At 37.0% G+C, this 19,020-nt stretch overlaps 2 protein-coding genes across 4 annotated transcripts in view; one reads left to right on the forward strand and one right to left on the reverse strand.

The window, feature by feature from the left end:
* Nucleotides 1–4,878: 4,878 nt before the first annotated feature.
* Nucleotides 4,879–14,833, forward strand: TTC14 (tetratricopeptide repeat domain 14). 3 transcript variants are annotated; one of them, XR_005723046.1, is made up of 12 exons: nucleotides 4,879–5,191; nucleotides 5,654–5,778; nucleotides 5,879–6,078; nucleotides 6,982–7,066; nucleotides 7,164–7,293; nucleotides 7,618–7,773; nucleotides 8,194–8,265; nucleotides 8,676–8,795; nucleotides 8,900–9,022; nucleotides 11,390–11,971; nucleotides 12,408–12,517; nucleotides 13,313–14,590. XR_005723046.1 is itself a non-coding variant. In XM_040251533.1 (12 exons), the coding sequence occupies exons 1-12, from the start codon at nucleotides 5,031–5,033 to the stop codon at nucleotides 14,226–14,228; spliced, it is 2,316 nt and encodes a 771-aa protein (XP_040107467.1). In that variant the 5' UTR covers nucleotides 4,879–5,030; the 3' UTR covers nucleotides 14,229–14,833. The 3 variants fall into 3 exon arrangements, 1 of the variants encoding a protein (XP_040107467.1); XM_040251533.1 differs by having other exon boundaries at nucleotides 11,390–11,507; nucleotides 13,313–14,833; XR_005723045.1 differs by lacking the exon at nucleotides 13,313–14,590 and having other exon boundaries at nucleotides 12,408–12,648.
* Nucleotides 12,698–19,020, reverse strand: part of CCDC39 (coiled-coil domain containing 39) — a 58,870-nt gene continuing 52,547 nt past the window's right edge. Inside the window, exon 20 of the mRNA XM_040251519.1 lies at nucleotides 12,698–18,008. Within this exon, the coding sequence (XP_040107453.1) occupies nucleotides 17,855–18,008 (154 nt within the window). The 3' untranslated portion in view covers nucleotides 12,698–17,854. The remainder of the gene's footprint in view (nucleotides 18,009–19,020) is intronic.

Below are 19,020 nucleotides of genomic sequence, written 5' to 3' on the forward strand. Positions count from 1 at the left end.
TAAATAAATCAGGAACTTAATCTGTGAGTTTGTGTGTGTGCGCGCGCATTCACATAGAGACAGAGGATCTCTTACCACCAATCTATAATTTGCCTGAAAACACTTAAATAATCAAAATGTCCATTCTTAAAGTAAAAATAAAATATCCCTAATTCAATTTCAATCTTGCAATCGCCAGAAAGTATTTTGCTTTCATACATCTCTACTCCTTTAATTATGTTGTTCCTCATCCTAAAATACACATACTTGCCCCCTCCTGTCCTCTCTTACCTTCATCAATTCCCACTACCTCATCCCCCAGAAACAAAAGGGGAAAGCAGATGCATAGCAGGTGTTCACAACAATAGTACTTACCATTGTGCCATATGTGTTTCTTTTTGTGTTTATTCTTTTGTTGAATGGTGTGCCAGAAAAGAGCCAGATGTGGGTTTTTTTTTTTCATATTTAAATATCCAGAGCCTAGAGAGAATTTATTAAAAGCTGTAAATATGTATTTATTTAGAAATGAAATTTGACATAAAAATATGCCCAGGATTAAGACACCAAAGATCTAGTTGTCTTTAATGCTCTGCCCTCTTACCTCCCATATATTCATGTAATCACTCATACTGCTTAGTGTGGAAAAATTACTTTGAAAATATTTTTAATGGTCAAGCCAACAACCAAACAAATTAAATCAAGAAATGAAAAAAAGGTTCAGCTTTCTATGCCCAACTCGAAAAGCCCCATATGTAGGACTAGTTTCTCCCAGAAGCAAAACTAGTTTCCCCATTTTCTCTCCTCAGTTCCTCCAGTCCTACTTCAAAGATCCACTACTTGGTCCCCTTCAAAGCCAAAAGCATCCATCCCAGCAGAAAATGAATTGAAACACACTTGTAACTGTAAAAGGTTCAAACCCCTGCTGTGGGAGTGTTATTTGGAAAGTGAAGAACAATGTTGCCTCTACACTTAACTATCACTACTCCATTCAAGGCACTAACCAAAGATGGAAAACCCCAGCCTGAGCTTTGATTACCCCTGCTTGAAATTTATTAGCATTTGTTAAATATCACTCTTGACAACAATGCTTATCCTCTAAAAGCAGCTACTTTTTCCTATTTTCATGGCCATATCACAGTTTTAGATGTTCAAAATATGGGATAGTAACTCTGATGTTGCAATTGGGAAAAGAAGTGCTGCTGTTTAGTTGGTAAGTCGTATCCAACTCTTCTGCAAACCCATGGACTGTAGCACCCCTGGCTCCTCTCTCTGTCCATGGAATTTCCCATGCAAGAATACTGGAGTGGGTTGTTTCATCCTTATCCAGATCTTCCCCAACCAGGGATCCAACCCACGTGTCCTGCACTGGCAGGTAGATTATTTTACCACTGAGCCACCAGGGAAGCCCAAGAAGAGTAGCCAGATCCAATAGCAATGTTACTCAAGAATGGCTTTATAAGGGGACATTCTCAGAGTAGGTGCCACATCTGCTTCTCAGCCACTAGCTTCTCAGCCCCTCCAGAGATAATTCAGTTCAGTTCAGTCGTTCAGTCGTGTCCGACTCTTTGCAACCCCATGAATCGCAGCACGCCAGGCCTCCCTGTTCATCACCATCTCCCAGAGTTCACTCAGACTCACGTCCATCGAGTCAGTGATGCCATCCAGCCATCTCATCCTCTGTCGTCCCCTTCTCCTCCTGCCCCCAATCCCTCCTAGCATCAGAGTCTTTTACAATGAGTCAACTGTTCGCATGAGGTGGCCAAAGTACTGGAATTTCAGTTTTAGCATCATTCCTTCCAAAGAAATCCCAGGGCTGATCTCCTTCAGAATGGACTGGTTGGATCTCCTTGCAGTCCAAGGGACTCTCAAGAGTCTTCTCCAACACCACAGTTCAAAAGCATCAATTCTTCGGCGCTCAGCCTTCTTCTTCACAGTCCAACTCTCACATCCATACATGAGCACTGGAAAAACCATAGCCTTGACTAGACAGACCTTAGTCGGCAAAGTAATGTCTCTGCTTTTGAATATACTATCTAGGTTGGTCATAACTTTTCTTCCAAGGAGTAAGCGGCTTTTAATTTCATGGCTGCGGTCACCATCTGCAGTGATTTTGGAGCCCCCCAAAATAAAGTCTGACACTGTTTCTACTGTTTCCCCATCTATTTCCCATGAAGTGATGGGACCATATGCCATGATCTTCATTTTCTGAATGTTGAGCTTTAAGCCAACATTTTCCACTCCTCTTTCACTTTCATCAAGAGGCTTTTTAGCTCCTCTTCACTTTCTGCCATAAGGGTGGTGTCATCTGCATATCTGAGGTTATTGATATTTCTCCCGGCAATCTTGATTCCAGCTTGTGTTTCTTCCAGTCCAGCGTTTCTCATAATATACTCTGCATATGAGTTAAATAAGCAGGGTGACAATATACAGCGTTGATGTACTCCTTTACCTATTTGGAACCAGTCTGTTGTTCCATGTCCAGTTCTAACTGTTGCTTCCTGACCTGCATATAGGTTTCTCAAGAGGCAGGTCAGGCGGTCTGGTATTCCCAACTCCTTCAGAATTTTCCACAGTTTATTGTGATTCACACAGTCAAAGGGTCTGGCTTAGTCAATAAAGCAGAAATAGATGTTTTTCTGGAACTCTCTTGCTTTTTCCATGATCCAGCAGATGTTGGCAATTTGATCTCTGGTTCATCTGCCTTTTCTAAAACCAGCTTGAACATCAGGGAGTTCACGGTTCACATATTGCTGAAGTCTGGCTTGGAGAATTTTGAGCATTACTTTACTAGCATGTGAGATGAGTGCAATTGTGCGGTAGTTTGAGCATTCTTTTGCATTGCCTTTCTTTGGAATTAGAATCAAAACTGACCTTTTCCAGTCCTGTGGCCATTGCTGAGTTTTCCAAATTTGCTGGCATATTGAGTGCAGCACTTTCACAGCATCATCTTTCAGGATTTGAAACAGCTCAACTGGAATTCCATCACCTCCACTAGCTTTGTTTGTAGTGATGCTTTCTAAGGCCCACTTGACTTCACATTCCAAGATGTCTGGCTCTAGATGAGTGATCACATCATCATGATTACCTGGGTCATAAAGATCTTTTTTGTACAGTTCTTCCGTGTATTCTTGCCACCTCTTCTTAATATCTTCTGCTTCTGTTAGGTCCATACCATTTCTGTCCTTTATAGAGCCCATCTTTGCATGAAATGTTCCCTTGATATCTCTAATTTTCTTGAAGAGATCTCTAGTCTTTCCCATTCTGTTGTTTTCCTCTTTTTCTTTGCACTGATCGCTGAAGAAGGCCTTCTTATCTCTTCTTGCTATTCTTTGGAACTCTGCATCCAGAGACAATTAGATCCTTAATAACAGATCAACTCTAACTAAAATCACATACCTTATTTATCAGAAGGTCCATATAGTTTCTCTTTAGAAATCAGTTTTCCTTTTCAGTGACAGCACCCTCTTTCCTAAAAATAGCCACTGTCTGAAGCTATAGCTTAACACAAGTCAGTCTGTACCACTGATTAAACTTTCCTGATGTGCTCCTCATGACTTGAAAGTTATTATCTTTTAAAGTTACACTCATTGTTTCATTTTCTGGAGTCTCAATAAACTGTTTACCTATTTGCCTGGGTTTTTCCCAAAATAGTGTGGAGGCATTCACTATATTCTGACTGGATCTTCTATCCAGGTGGTGAGAGGGCAAACTAAATTCCCAAATATACATAGCTGAAGATGTGACAGAATAACCATTGCTATTTATTTTTGTTCAAGAGGACTATACTAAACTACACGATTTAAGTAGTACAGACGTTTGATATATTTTAATAAAACAGTCACATTATTTTAATATTAAAGACAGCCCTTCTATATAATAAAAAATACTTTCTCCAGCAACTCTGCCGGTGAAGATCTATTCAATGGTAGGTTGAAATTCTAACTAGCATTTTGCCAGCTGGTGATATTGAGCAATATACTGAGAGTCTCTGGGCTTGTTTCCTCAGTAGAGCAGTTAGGATCCAAAGTCAGTAAGTGTGGGGGAGGAGGTGAGAGCCTGTCATAATTTTCTTCGAAAAATCACTTGAATTACACAGTAAACCTTATGGGCACTAAATTTTGAGAAAACACTTAAACTAAAACAAATAAAAAGGAATGTATATATACATTTGGGCCTTCCCAGGTAGCTAGTGGGTAAAAAATCCGCCTGCCAACACAGGAGAGGGGGTTCGATCCCTGTGTGGGGAAGATCCCTGAAGAAGGAAATCGCAACCCACTCCAATATTCTTGCCTGGAAAATTCCATGTCCAGAGGAGCCCGGAGGGCTACAGTCCCTTGGGTCGCAAAAAAAGTCCCACACGACTTAGGGACTAAAGAACAAAACAAAATATGCATATGTCTAGGCATTAGAGTCATTCTGGTTTTAACTCTAAAATCACTAACAGTGAACAGGGTACGGCTAAAAAACACAACTCTGGTCTTTAATAAATGTTAATGTTCTTCCTTTCTTCTGCCCTACAACCTAACAGGAAGTCTCCCAGAGCAGTCGTTTTAATGCGGTTATGCCTGAGGCATAGATACTTATCCAGCGATAACTCCAAGGTACGAAACTTTGTAAGAGTTCAGGGTTCTTTTCCTGACACCGGCTTTTAGAAGCGCCTCGCTAAACACCTGGATGAATTATTATTTACCACAGATTAGAACTTGGGCCATTTCAATGTAATAACACCTCAGATATTTTAAAACGAAAACTTGTTACACACTGCACTACCTCAGAGCCACAACCGACCCTAAACTCCGGAAAATCTTGCCCCAATCCTCCCGGCTTCCGTAATCTCGCTCAATTTCGCGATACCAAAACTGCGCTCCGCAGCACCGCCGCTGGGGGCGGTTCCAGAACACTTCCGGGAGGCCTCTCTGGAGGTGTCTGCGATGTGTGCTTCCGGCGGCTTCCAGGCCGCTTCCTCAGCCTCCACGACAACGGCCTGAAGTAGTGGGCACCGAACCGGGGGCTAGCAGCCCACTGGCCTTTGGTCACGACAGTCTCTAGCCATGGACCGAGACCTTTTGCGGCAGTCACTAAATTTCCACGGCCCGTCTTTGCTCTCCCTGCTCCGGAGCGAACAGCAGGACAACCCGCACTTCCGGAGCCTCCTGGGGTCGGTGGCCGACCCTGCCCGGGGCCCGCCGGGCCAGCAGCAGTTTCCGGGCAGGTAATGGGACGGCGGCGCCGCTGCGAGACGGGAGAGGGGACGCAGCTCCGGGCTTCATTACCGCAGTCCGGCTGCTGAGCCGAGGCTGTTAGCACGTGAGGACTGCGGCGCAGGTTTCGAGGGCAGGGTGCAGGAGGATACCTTCTCCCTAATGTGGGCAATGCGGGATGTGGGTTGAACTTTTAAATCTAGTACTGCCACCAGAGGCGCGGATTCTTTAGCTAAAATCTTTTGGGCTTGTGTATATCTGGAACAGCGCGGCTGTGTTTTTAAGTTTCCGCGCCCTCCATCTACAGACTGGCGTATGAGGGGATCCCTGGTTAAAACTTTCTTTCGGAGGATGTGTGGCCAAGAGCTTAGGATGGTCACGATTGGGCGATGAAAGCAGAGAGCAGAAGCTTGTACGTACTAAAAAAGTTTTGCAGAAAAACCAGTTTTCATAAATTTTGTTTTCTTTTTAAGAAAAGAGAGGAGAGTTGACAACATTGAAATACAAAAATTCATTTCCAAAAAAGCGGATCTGCTTTTTGCACTTTCCTGGAAATCAGATGCACCTACAACTGCTGAAGTTAGTGAAGACAATGATGGTGTGTTTAGTCTTAAAATCGTTGCGTTTTGGTTTAACAGCACTTTGATGAAGCAGAACACAGAGCTGTTGTTAGTTAATTTTGTTACTTATTTTTTCAGATTATTATGCAGTCATGCCACCGTTAGAGCAATTCATGGAGATACCTACTATGGACCGGAGAGAACTGTTTTTTCGAGATATTGAACGTGGTGATATAGTGATTGGAAGAATTAGTTCCATTCGGGAATTTGGGTTTTTCATGGTGTTAATTTGTTTAGGCAGTGGCATTATGAGAGATATATCCCACTTAGAAATCACAGTAAGTTACTCACCTTTTAGTTATTTGTTTTTGTTTTTGATAAAAATGTCATCTCAGTGCAAAAATTACATCTTTTCATCCAGCTGTAATTAAGTGTACTCTGCAGACCTAGTTTTGAGAATTAAATAAGTACTAATAGAAAAATTAAGTACTTTTTTACTTTTTAAAAAAATTAGTAGCAGTAATATTTCTGCCACTGTTTCTAGTTTGGGGGGTTTGGTCCTTTGGCTGGCAGAAGTGGGGTCCTGTTTTAAGTGCTCAGATATTGGTGGACCTGGTGAGATTCATTAGTAGCCTGGGTTATCTCTTCTAGCTGAAAAATCTTTATTTAGTACTCAGCATTAGATACTTGCATGTGGATAATTCAGAAACAAATTCCTGTCTTTTCTGTATATTTCCAATAATTAAGTGATTTGTACATCATGATACTTTGCCCAAGCTGAATAGATCTAAATTTGAAATACACTATGTCGCTTTAATTTGAAAGATTTGATATTGTCTATTAAGACAGATAGGGAAGAAAACCAGAAGATACCGCAAACTCGATAACACATTGAAACCTAGAAGAATTCACATTTCATTTTCTTCGAAGTCTCCTACTTTCTGGACACATTTTAGTTTTATATTTAATAAGCACAAAATATCTTTTTGTTTCATCATACATACTTATATTCAGTTTCTAAAACTAATTGCAAGTTTCATGAGAGTTTAGCTTTGACCTGAACCAGAAAACTATTTTTACTTATGTTTGGGCACAGAAATTTAAATTTAGACTCTAGGTTGCTAGTTGTTTTCTTAATGTTCCTGTCAAGTCTTAGCTGTTTATACTGAACTGCTAGAATAAAAGAAGACACCTCTCTGAAGAATAGAATGTCTAGTGTTTTACAGTGCTTCTTATTGCAGGCTCTATGTCCACTAAGAGACGTGCCTTCAATCAGTAACCATGGGGATCCTTTATCATATTACCAAACTGGTGACATCATTCGAGGTGATCAGTTTCCTCATATTAGTAAAAAGTAACTGTGGTTATGTTTATGTTAGTTTGCATTGCTTTGCTAATCAACTTAATTTTCTTATATTTTAAGCTGGAATCAAGGATATTGACAGATACCATGAAAAGCTTGCAGTGTCTCTATATAGCTCATCTCTTCCACCACATCTATCTGGTATTAAATTAGGTGTAATTAGTTCTGAAGAACTTCCTTTGTACTACAGGTAATTTTATCCACATTGTCTCAACAAGTTAATTGCAAAACAGTTTCTTGGCTAAAAAATTGGAAATTTTGCCCAGCTTCTAACAAGAAAGTAGAATTCTTATTTCAAAATATGCTACTTTTATTTTTATAACCCATAAATCGGTTCAAACTTGGCAAAAGGAACCAAATCACAATTGCCACACTTTCATGTACTAAAATGGACTGAGTATTTAAATCCCATATAATAATGTTATTTCCACAGTGAAAATGGGACATGCTATTTAATTGTCTTAATCATCTTAATCATCTTTATATTTTGTGATTTTTTTTTTTTTTTTTTAAGGAAAAGCGTTGAACTAAATAGCAATTCTTTGGAATCCTATGAGAATATCATGCAGAGTTCTTTGGGATTTGTTAATCCAGGAGTAGTTGAATTCCTTTTAGGAAAACTAGGAATAGATGAATCTAATCCACCATCTTTAATGAGAGGCCTTCAAAGGTACAGTAAATCAGTATTTGTTCCGTTAAGTGTTGAGGTCTGTGGTGCTGTGAGAAGCTGCATAACTGAAGAACATAATTGGTTATCCTAAGCCTGGTGGCAGCAGTATGCCAAAGTTTGAATGAACTAGGTTATCCCTTCTCCTTCTGGAGTGGAGTCTTATTGGTGATTGATGTGTGCCATGTGACCAGGTAGATGCAGAAAAAATTTATAAGATGCAGAAAATTTACAAGAATTTCATGTATATGCTAAAGGAAAATACTTCTTAATAATAATAGTCATTCCTGAGAGTTCAAAAATTTCACGTTATAAATGGGAATACAGATTTCTTGCTTGAGATTCAGTTTTTATCTGTCAGGTAAAGTGAGATGTAGTTACCCAAAAAAGTGTTTACATTTTGACTTTTATTTTCTTTAATAGCAAAAATTTCTCTGAGGATGATTTTGCTTCTGCGTTAAGAAAGAAGCAGTCTGCATCATGGGCTTTAAAATGGTATGAACATTTTGTCATTCAACAATTGCATTATTTAACCTAACAGGTTAAGTTAAGGCAAGCATGCTTATGTCATCTTTAAGACAAAATTTGTTCATAAATGAATTTAAATGATACCTTTTTGAGATTAGCTTTTTTATAGATATAAATGCTAGTATGTTGTAAACTTTAAAGATTTACATTTTAGCCAATATTTTTTTAATTTTGTTAAAAAGGAATTAGTATATTGATATCTGGATTTCATAAATATTTGTTACAAAATTATCTAAAGACTGTTTCTTAGTTATACTGAGAATATTGAAGACTAATAACTAATAAATTTGGTTTGCTTTAAAATTTTATGTATACTAACATTTTGTTTGGATATTCTGTGAAATATTTATTATGTATGCTTTAAAATATATTTTTAGTGTGAAGATTGGAGTTGATTATTTTAAGGTTGGACGCCATGTGGATGCTATGAATGAATACAATAAGGCTCTGGAAATAGACAAACAAAACGTGGAAGCTTTGGTAGCTCGTGGTGCATTGTAAGTGGATCATGGGTTTTGAGGAATATTTACAAGATAAATGTATACAAGATTTATGAATAGCTCACAAGATAAATTCCTCTAATTTTGTCTCATGTCTATAGATATGCAACAAAAGGAAGTCTAAACAAAGCAATAGAAGATTTTGAACTTGCACTGGAAAACTGTCCAACTCACAGAAATGCAAGAAAATACCTCTGCCAGACACTTGTAGAAAGAGGAGGGCAGTAAGTGTTAGATTTGCTTAATGGTAGAGATCTAATATTTAATAGCCAACTACTATAAAATCTTAAACTTAAAGAAATAGTAGCTTTGACTTAGTTCAGATACTCTTAGTTTCAGTTTTGATTGAAAATGTTTTTTAAATATAGTTCTTTTTACATTCTCTGGTCCTTTTATCCTTCCTTATTAGTTACTTTCTTCATGATTGGAGATATTTTAGTGTCTTGAGTTCACTGTTCTGAGTATGTATTTTAATACATAGAAAGTTAATAGGTAAATCTTATCCTAGACACACACCAAAAGTTTTTGTTTAATAGAAATTTCTAACTCATTTAATCATTCTACTAATTATAATGCCAAAAATATAAACTGAGAACTCTGTAGTTCATTGTACATAAGATTTCACTGTTGTAGTCAACTTATTGCTCTACTTTGTCTAATAAAATCCATGAACTTAGATTAAATGAAGAGCAAAACATTAAGAACAAACCCTGTAACATAACCTATATTATACTGTCCTGAGATACTGGCATAGTACTTGGCATAATGACTAACAGACTAGTCTAACTTATAAAATATTTTGAAGAAATATAGTACTTTTAACATAAATAATTTGGTAACATCATGCTTTAATAATTAATGGCCAGCATCTTTTTTGCTATCTTTTTTTTTTTTTTCTTTATTTTACTTTACAATACTGTATTGGTTTTGCCATACATTGACATGAATCTGCCACTGGTGTACATGAGCTCCCAATCCTGAACCCCCCCCCCACCTCCCACCCCATATCATCTCTCTGGATCATGCTATCATTTTTTCTTAAATAGAATCATCCCCTTTCTGCTTCATGAATTTGCCAGATCATTATAGTTTGTATGATCATTTCAGAACTCCATATAAATGAAATTTTGCAATGTTTGTTTTTAACTGATAAGAACTTCTACTTGGACCCAAGTGATTGGAGCAGCTTTTTTCTTTCTTACATAGCTTACATAACTGTGCTTAGTCATTCAGTTGTGTCTGACTCTTTGCGACCCAGTGGGTTGTAGCCTGCTAGGCTCCTCTGTCCACGGGGATTCTCCAGGCAAGAATACTGGTGTGCATTGCCATGCCCTGCTCCAGGAGATCTTCCCAACCCAGGGATCAGACCCAGGTCTCCCACATTGCTGGCAGATTCTTTACCGTCTGAGCCACCAGGGAAGCCCCTAGGTATTTAGGTAGTGCCTCCTTAGATGTGGTTGTCTTACTATTCACATACTTGTGATTTTTAGCTCTCTGAATGGCAACACCATCTATTGGGTCATCCAGTCCAGAAATCTTGATCGTCTTTGGCTTGTTCCTTCCTCCCCTCATCCTATCTGACACAGAAGTGATTGCATTGAAACCACTGGGTTTATTCATTTGTTTTACAGTGAATACCTTTTCTTGCTTTCTAAAAACTGAAAATATTGTGCAAAATCCTTTCACTGATCTGTGTCTAAACTTTCTAATTCTGATATTTCACAACATAGACTTGTATCATCTTATAATGATGATTATTATCTTTTCTGCAGGCTGGTTGTGATATGTGTGCCTTGATATTTGTGATGTTAGCAGTGAATTTTCTGGAAAAATTTTTCTGTAGAAAGGAAAACTCTTCATAAACTACTAGGAGAAGCCAGCCTACATAATTCTGTGCTAAAGTTCAAGATGATAACTAAATTTCAGAGGTTGATAGTGTGTTTTCACAAATTATACTAAAATGCCACTGCTTGACCTACAATATGGCTTTAGTTATCAGTAATGAATTCCTGTTTGTTTTTTATTTGTTTAATTGAGATTTAGTTGACACATAACTTTATGTTAGTTTCAGGTTATGTTCAACACAGGATTCAATTTATGTATATATTGTGAAGAGTTGACCATTGTGTCTGGTTAACATTCATCATCGCACAGTTATTTATTTATATTTTTTCTTGTGATGAGAACTTTTAAGATGTACTCTTTTTGCAACTTTCACATATACAGTATGGTACTAACTCTAATCACCATGCTGTATATTACATCCTCAGGACTTTATTTTATACCTGGAAGTTTATAAAATGAATCATTTTCACCCATTTTACCCACCCCCAACCCCACCTCCAGCAACCACCAGTCTCTGTATCTTTGAGTTCAGTTTCTCTGATTTGTTTTATGTAGTTTTATATTGTCTTTTACAACAACACTAACAAAAAAATAGCAGAAGTATGGTATTTAAGTATTGTTCAATTTGGAAAATAATTTGCTAAACATAGTTTTCTCTCATGAACTCACATAAGCTTCTGCCCTATATGCATATTTGAGAACTTCTAATTTTTACCAAAAAAGCTAAATTTTTCTTTCGAATTTAGGTTAGAAGAAGAAGAAAAGTTTTTAAATGCTGAAAGTTATTATAAGAAAGCTTTGGCTTTGGATGAAACTTTCAAAGATGCAGAGGATGCTTTGCAGAAGCTTCATGTATATATACAGGTGATTCTTTATTTCCTCTTAGAAATGTAGTCATTTTTAAGATTAATGCCAAAACTTCTAGGGAAACTATTCTAGATCACTTAATTATGGCATTATGAAAAGTCTTTTAGATACAGCTTTTCTTAATTGGGTTTGACATTACTTCATAGTTTTGTTGAGAAAATTTCCATTGCCTGTTTGGTATGCAGTTGTCCTTGTAGAATTGTCCTTGTAGTGAGCTCTCCTGATGGTTACAAAATTCAGTATTATTACTGTAATTGAGCTAATTATAAAAACCATTCTGAAAAATATTTTAAACTGTCTTTTCCTGTAATACTGATGATGATGTTTTCTCATGCATTTTCTTCTGAATTGGACCATTGCTGCTGTGTCTGACATCTGGTGCTGCTCATCCCCATCCTCAAACTGGAAAATGATTTCTTATGTAACCATGCATCCAACTGGGCTGTGCTATTTTTTAAATGGTTTGTATTTGAACATGGTGATTCCCCTCTCAACTCACCATATCGGGATTTCTTCCTTTGAATTTTATTTATAAAATTTGTGTCCTGTTTCAATTTTTAATGGTTTTTTGAATATATATATTTTTTCATGTATTTTATTTTTTCTCTTCTTGCACTCTGGGTCATGGGTATCAATGCAATGGCTTCCCTTTTTTTTCCATGGAATACCAACTGCAATATGGTCCTCAATACTGTTCTGGCTGTTTAATGATTAATGCCAAACACCTGTGATTAATTTTTATATGTTAAAAATACTTTTTTAATGCTGGATATATGGTGATTTGGGTATACCACATTTGGTTTCTGGTTGGGGGGTGGGTTGGTCTTTTGAAAACTGGGTTTTATATATTCTGCTATTTTTAACGTGTGGTTTTTTCCGATATCTGGGTTCTAAAAGAAATCTTTGGAATTAAGAGAAAAACAAGCTGAAAAGGAAGAAAAGCAGAAAACAAAGAAAATAGAAACAAGTGCAGAAAAGTTGCGTAAGCTCTTAAAAGAGGAGAAAAGGTAAACTATAATATTCAGTATTTTTAAACTTAAAGCAAGTACTCAGTTCAACCAAAGTGCCATTTGGGAGATAAAGTAAGTAACAAATTAAAGTGTTTCAAGTCATAATCAATGATTCTTAGTAAGTATGTGTACCATAAATTTTTCTGTAAAAGAGATAGAGCAAAGTAGAGTTCTGCAAAAAAAAAAAAAAAAAAATACAATTAAAATGTTATTTTAATTATCTGTATTTTAGGGAGAAATGTTTCAAAATTAGAGCAGTAGTTCTCAAATGGGTGTGGTTTCCCATGGGACATTTTTGGTTTTCATAGCTGGTAGGTGCTACTAGTATATAGTAGATAGAGGTCAGAGATGCTGCTAAACTTAAACAATGATATAGAATTTCCCCACTACCACCCTACCCTCCCAGCAAAGAGTTATTTGGCCAAAAATGTTAATAGTCCTGAGGTGGTAAAATCATGAACTAGACGTAGCCAAATGTAAAACTTCAGTTCTCCTTTATGTATTCAGATGCTCTTAAATTTTTAAGGTAATTTTAGAAATGTCAGCGTGTATTTGAAAAATGATGGATTTGCTTACAGTGACAATTGTCTACACAAGTATTTTTTCCCAAAAGTCACGACTAATGGTAAAATTGGATACTGTAGTAAAAACTAAACTTATTACTATAATTCTTATATAAGCTGCAAACTTTTTATGAAATCTTTAAAGAGAATAAAATAGAACTAAAATCTTTATGGGTAATTAAACATTTTTATACTCAACATATCTGATGAGTTAACTACATTTTTTTAGGCTAAAGAAAAAAAGAAGAAAGTCAACTTCTTCTTCGAGTGTTTCTTCTGCTGATGAATCAGTTTCTTCTTCATCATCCTCTTCATCTTCTGGTCACAAAAGGCATAAGAAACATAAGAGGAACCGCTCAGAGTCTTCTCGAAGTTCTAAAAGGCATTCAGCTAAGGCATCCTCAAATCAGATAGATCAGAATAAGAAAGATGAGTGCTTCCCAGTTCCAGCTAATACGTCAGCATCTTTTCTTAACCAAAAACAAGAAGTGGAAAAACTATTGGAAAAGCAGGATAGGTTACCATATCAAAAGAAACAGGTAAAAGAAAAAGATAAATGTTCTTTCTCATCATCTTCTGTTGAAATTCCGGATGATTTTGGAGGTAGGTCTGAAGATCCAAGAGATTTTTATGATAGCTATAAAACTCAGGCAGGTAGTAGCAGAACAGAAAAGCCATATAAATCAGAAAGACATTTTTCCAGTAGAAAAGATTCCTCAGATTCTTTTTATAGGAATTCAGAGGATAAGGTAAAAATGTATGGTTATAGAAGATTTGAAAAAGATACAGAAGGAAGAAAAGAGCACTATAGAAAGTGGGAACCAGGTTCCACAAGACATGCTCCTTCACCAGCAAGCTCAGACTACTCTTGGAAGTCAGGAGAAAAATATAAGAAATCCACTTACTCTGGATCACGTGATCTAAGTAGACATGAGCAAAGATATCAATTAAATAAAAACCAAGGAGAATATGAAAGAGAGGGTAATTACGAGGAGGATATTAAAACAGAGATTCAGGGAGAGGGACTCAATAGCAAAGACCATTCAGAAGGTGGAGTTAAAAAAAATTTACCTCAAAATTTACTCAATATATTTAATCAGATAGCTGCATTTGAGAAAGAAAAAGGAAATAAGCCAAAAAACTAATATGCCAAGGATATCCTCAACATTACACTAAAGACTTAAATTTGGATCTTTTAGTAATACAGTCCAGTGTAGAAATCTCTGCTTCCATGGTTATTTTATTTGTAGACATTATGGAAATCAATTGCTTTTTATAGCAGTTCTCAAAGTATATTTGTTTCAGTTATAGGTCCCCTTTTCATAGCTTGATTTTTTTAATGTGTGTATGTTATGTACAGTTATTATTCTGATGATTTAAACTTCTTCACCTAAAGATAACTCTCAAAGTATTGTTTCTTCATTGTACTATGGTATGTTAGAATTCCTCAGGTTCACCTTATCCTGCTGTTTGACAAAATATTAAATTTGTGCATTGAACACTTGGATCATTTTTATGAAAAATTATTTCATTCTGTTAAAAGTTCTTGACTTTCTAAAGAGATTATTTGAATGTTAAATACCATTTTATAATCATTATTTGTTTAAAGGTGAATTTTCTTGCATAACATTTTTAAGTGGTAGACAGATACGTGTCTTGTCTAATTGACCTCTAAAAGCCTGATTTAATTAAAATGATTTATGTACCAGATGTTTAAAAGTACTTTAGGAATAAAGCCATGAAAGTTGAATAGGGGCCCATTTTGCTCATCTCTTTTTTTTTCTTCCTTGCTAGCAGTGTAGCCGTAAGAAATTTCTTTAAATATTGACAAGACCATACATTCCAGGCAAGAGTAGATCAGAGTAGGAAAGAATCCTTCTGGCAAAAGCAGCAGTGGCAAGTGAAGCACACTATAAATCTGGTCTTCCACTAAGGCAAAGGAAGTTAGGAGACTGTCCTAGTATTGCAAATGTCCAATTGAGTGTGTTTTTTGATAGCCTAGAGCTGGCTTCCATTTTTGCTTTTCTTCCTAGAGTCTGAATAAATGATTCAGCTGACAGAAGCTGGACTTACTCAGAATTAATTTCAGCAACTAGAGCTGAAGAAGGAAGGAACTTGGATCATAATGATTCTTCCCAAATTATTAAAAACAGTATAGATGAGAATAGAGATAGTATACATAGGAGTCATAGGTGTTTAGAATCTCATAGGCTTTAGAATCTTTCCAATTCATGATGACACTGGATGGGTGGGTTGAAGGGTAGAGAGTATCCCCATCTACAAATATCTAAGTGACAGACAATGCTGGGGAAGAAGACACTTAGTCCTTGTTCTGTCTCAGTTCTTGCCAGCAATAAAATACCAAAAACTTAATATAACTTAGTTCAGTTCAGCCGCTCAGTCGTGTCCAACTCTTTGCGACCCCATGAATCGCAGCACGCCAGGCCTCCCTGTCCATCACCAACTCCTGGAATTCGCTCAAACTCATGTCCCATCGAGTTGGTGATGCCATCCAGCCATCTCATCCTCTGTCGTCCCCTTCTCCTCCTGCCCCCAATCCCCCCCAGCATCAGAGTCTTTTCCTGTGAGTCAACTCTTGGCATCAGGTGGCCAAAATATTGGAGTTTCAGCTTTAGCATCAGTCCTACCAATGAATGCCCAGGACTGGTTGGATCTCCTTGCAGTCCAAGGGACTCTCGAGAGTCTTCAACACCACAGTTCAAAAGCATCAATTCTTCGGTGCTCAGCTTTCTTCACAGTCCAACTCTCACATCCATACATGAGCACTGGAAAAACCAACCATAGCCTTGACTAGATGGACCTTTGTTGGCAAAGTAATGTCTCTGCTTTGGAATATGCTATCTAGGTTGGTCATAACTTTTCTTCCAAGGAGTAAGCATCTTTTAATTTCATGGCTCCAGTCACCATCTGCAGTGATTTTGGAGCCCCCCAAAATAAAGTCAGCCACTTTTTCCACTGTTTCCCCATCTATTTCCCATGAAGTGATGGGACCAGATGCCATGATCTTCGTTTTCGGAATGTTGAGCTTTAAGCCAACTTTTTTACTCTCTCCTTTCACTTTCATCAAGAGGCTTTTTAGTTCCTCTTCACTTTCTGCCATAAGGGTGGTGTCATCTACATATCTGAGGTTATTGATATTTCTCCCAGCAATCTTGATTCCAGCTTGTGCTGCTTCCAGTCCAGCGTTTCTCATGTACTCTAACTTAACCATTCCACAAATACTGTGCTAGGCTTTGGTTGGTGGCTTAATGATAGGTAGAAGCTACTGTGCAATTCCAGGGCTTCCCTGATAGCTCAGTTAGTGAAGAATCCACCTGCAATGCAGGAGACTCCAGTTCAATTCCTGGGTAGGAACGATCCGCTGGGAAAGGGATACGCTACCCACTATGCTATTCTTGGCCTGGAGAATTCCATGGACTGTATAGTCCATGGGGTCACAAAAGAGTCAGACATCACTAAGCGGCTTTACATTTTCACTATGCAATTTCAGTGTGTTGGGCCATGTGCCTTTATATAAATTATCTGATTTCAGTAAACGCAGATAACTTTTACTGTCTATATTATAAATGAGAAAAAAAGCATAGAGAAGTAACTTTCCCAAGGTCACAGTACTAATCCCTGCCTGCTTGGAATACACTTCAACTTCCAGGTAATTTGCAAAGTAAAATAGGGCAAAGAATGAGAATTTTGGTGAACATACAAAGTGATGGTAAGATTAATCAGTTTTTATATTTCACAAATCTCACTGGAATAATGTTTTACAAAAAAAAAAAAAAATCAGCTTTTTACGCATCTTATTCATTTGACTTGGCTGTGCCTTTTGCTGCCTATTACAAGAAATGACAGTACACCAGTGACCCAGAGAAACAGGTTTACTACCATTACTGCCTTTCAGAAGGAACTGCAAGTGACAGTTGTAAACAATGACAGTCTTTGTAAGAAATACTTTTTCCCAAGATTTGAAGGAGACAGTACTCATTTAAGTATATATATTCTGATACATTTATTTGAAAACCTGTTTTATAACATAGTCATACTTCACCCTCTATTCCAAAGTTCAAAGTGTTGGGCACATGTAATGATAAAGAACTGACAGAAATAACTAATTCTTAATCTGGTAGTCTACTGGAAATTCACAGAATTCCTATTGCAAATCTAATTATGCCTGGCTTTCTTTAAACTGTTGATTAAATCAAGGAAATATTGAAAACATATTCTTGGTTGTATCTTGAGAGCAGAATCTTAACTACGTTTGACTTCTTTCAAGATCAGAGTGGCCTACTTCTAGAAATTTAAGTTCCACTGTTGATACATAGTGGTTCTCTTTCCTATCAGCTGTTTTCTGGTGGAGGGAGGGGGAGAAGTAATGCTAAAAGAAGAAACTAATATTTCTTCTCCTAAAGTCTGAGAAATATGTTTCTTGTTAATAAATAAAACCTACTTTCAGGATCATCTAGGCTAAAAGAAAATTTTAATAGTGTTACAAACTATATAGTACAATAAATCTTTAGAGATTTCTTCCTAAAAGATTTTGTTACATTAGAAGTGAGAAGTTTCATGGCTAGCATGAAGTTTTTACATTTTCCACTGGATAAAAGTTTTCTCTGGTCATTTTGTATTTCTAACACTTATCTCACTAGGCACTTATCTCAGTATAAGGCATCCAGAAGTATAGGGTGTGATATACTATTTTAAAATTAGGAGACTTTTGGTTTTGTGTTTACAACCTGTTCAAGAGAGATTTAAAATTTTATTTGTTGGTCTTTCTGCTTTTACCGGTACTGGAGGCACTGCTGGCACTAGTTGGTCTGGAAGTGCTGCCAGTTAGCGGAGAGGCTGGGAAGTTCAGCTCTAATACATTGATTGAAGTGTGAGAAGCAGAAGTGCTTGTACTCTTAGATGACCTAGAATAAAACCAGAATTACTGTAATTCAGAATATTTTAGTAGAGACTCCCTCATTAATTGCAAAAATGCCATAATCCCACAAGTACTTAAAGAGATCAAAAAAGATAATCCTGTTAAGAGTGCTAATAATGAATTTTAAAAGATGACCATTAATAGTATCAGGAAATTAGTTTAAGGAAAAAAAGATAAAAAGTTTCAAATCAGTAGAAAAATAGTTCTGCAACTATATTTCTATTTAAAAAATGTTTCAACTATAACTAACTTAGAATCATTAGGTATTAAAAGTTTGCCAAAATCATTCAACAAAAGGTAGGAAAAGAGGCAAGAAAATTTGAGTGCTGGCAAGAGTGATTAAAATGATAGATTATATAATTTGAGCCAAAAAAAAAAAAAAATGAGGGACCTGTTGACAGGATAAAGTGGTGGGGTCATTTGAAAAGCATAACTATCCATACAATTCTGAATGCTAAGTTTTGAAAGTATGCTTTTATGAAAATACTAGGGTGGAATGGGTGAATTTAACTCAGATGACCATTATATCTACTACTGTGGGCAGGAATCCCTTAGAAGAAATGGAGTAGCCATCATAGGCAACATGAGTCTGAAATGCAGTGCATCGATGCAGTCTCAAAAATGACAGAATGATCTCTGTTCATTTCCAAGGCAAACCATTCAGTATCACGGTAACCCAAGTCTATGCCCTAACCAGTAACGCTGAAGAAGCTGAAGTTGAACAGTTCTATGAAGACCTACAAGACCTTTTAGAACTAACAGTCAAAAAAGATGTCCTTTTCATTATAGGGGACTGGAATGCAGAAGTAGGAAAGTCAAGAAACACCTGGAGGAACAGGCAAATTTGGCCTTCAAGTACAAAATGAAGCAGGGCAAAGGCTAATAGAGTTCTGCCAAGAAAACGCACTGGTCATAGCAAACACTCTTTTCCAATAACACAAGAGAAGACTACACGTGGACATCACCAGATGGTCAACACCAAAATCAGATTGATTATA

This window comes from Oryx dammah, unplaced genomic scaffold (genome assembly GCF_014754425.2).
Source record: "Oryx dammah isolate SB20612 unplaced genomic scaffold, SCBI_Odam_1.1 HiC_scaffold_2, whole genome shotgun sequence".
Classification (NCBI taxonomy): Eukaryota; Metazoa; Chordata; class Mammalia; order Artiodactyla; family Bovidae; genus Oryx; species Oryx dammah.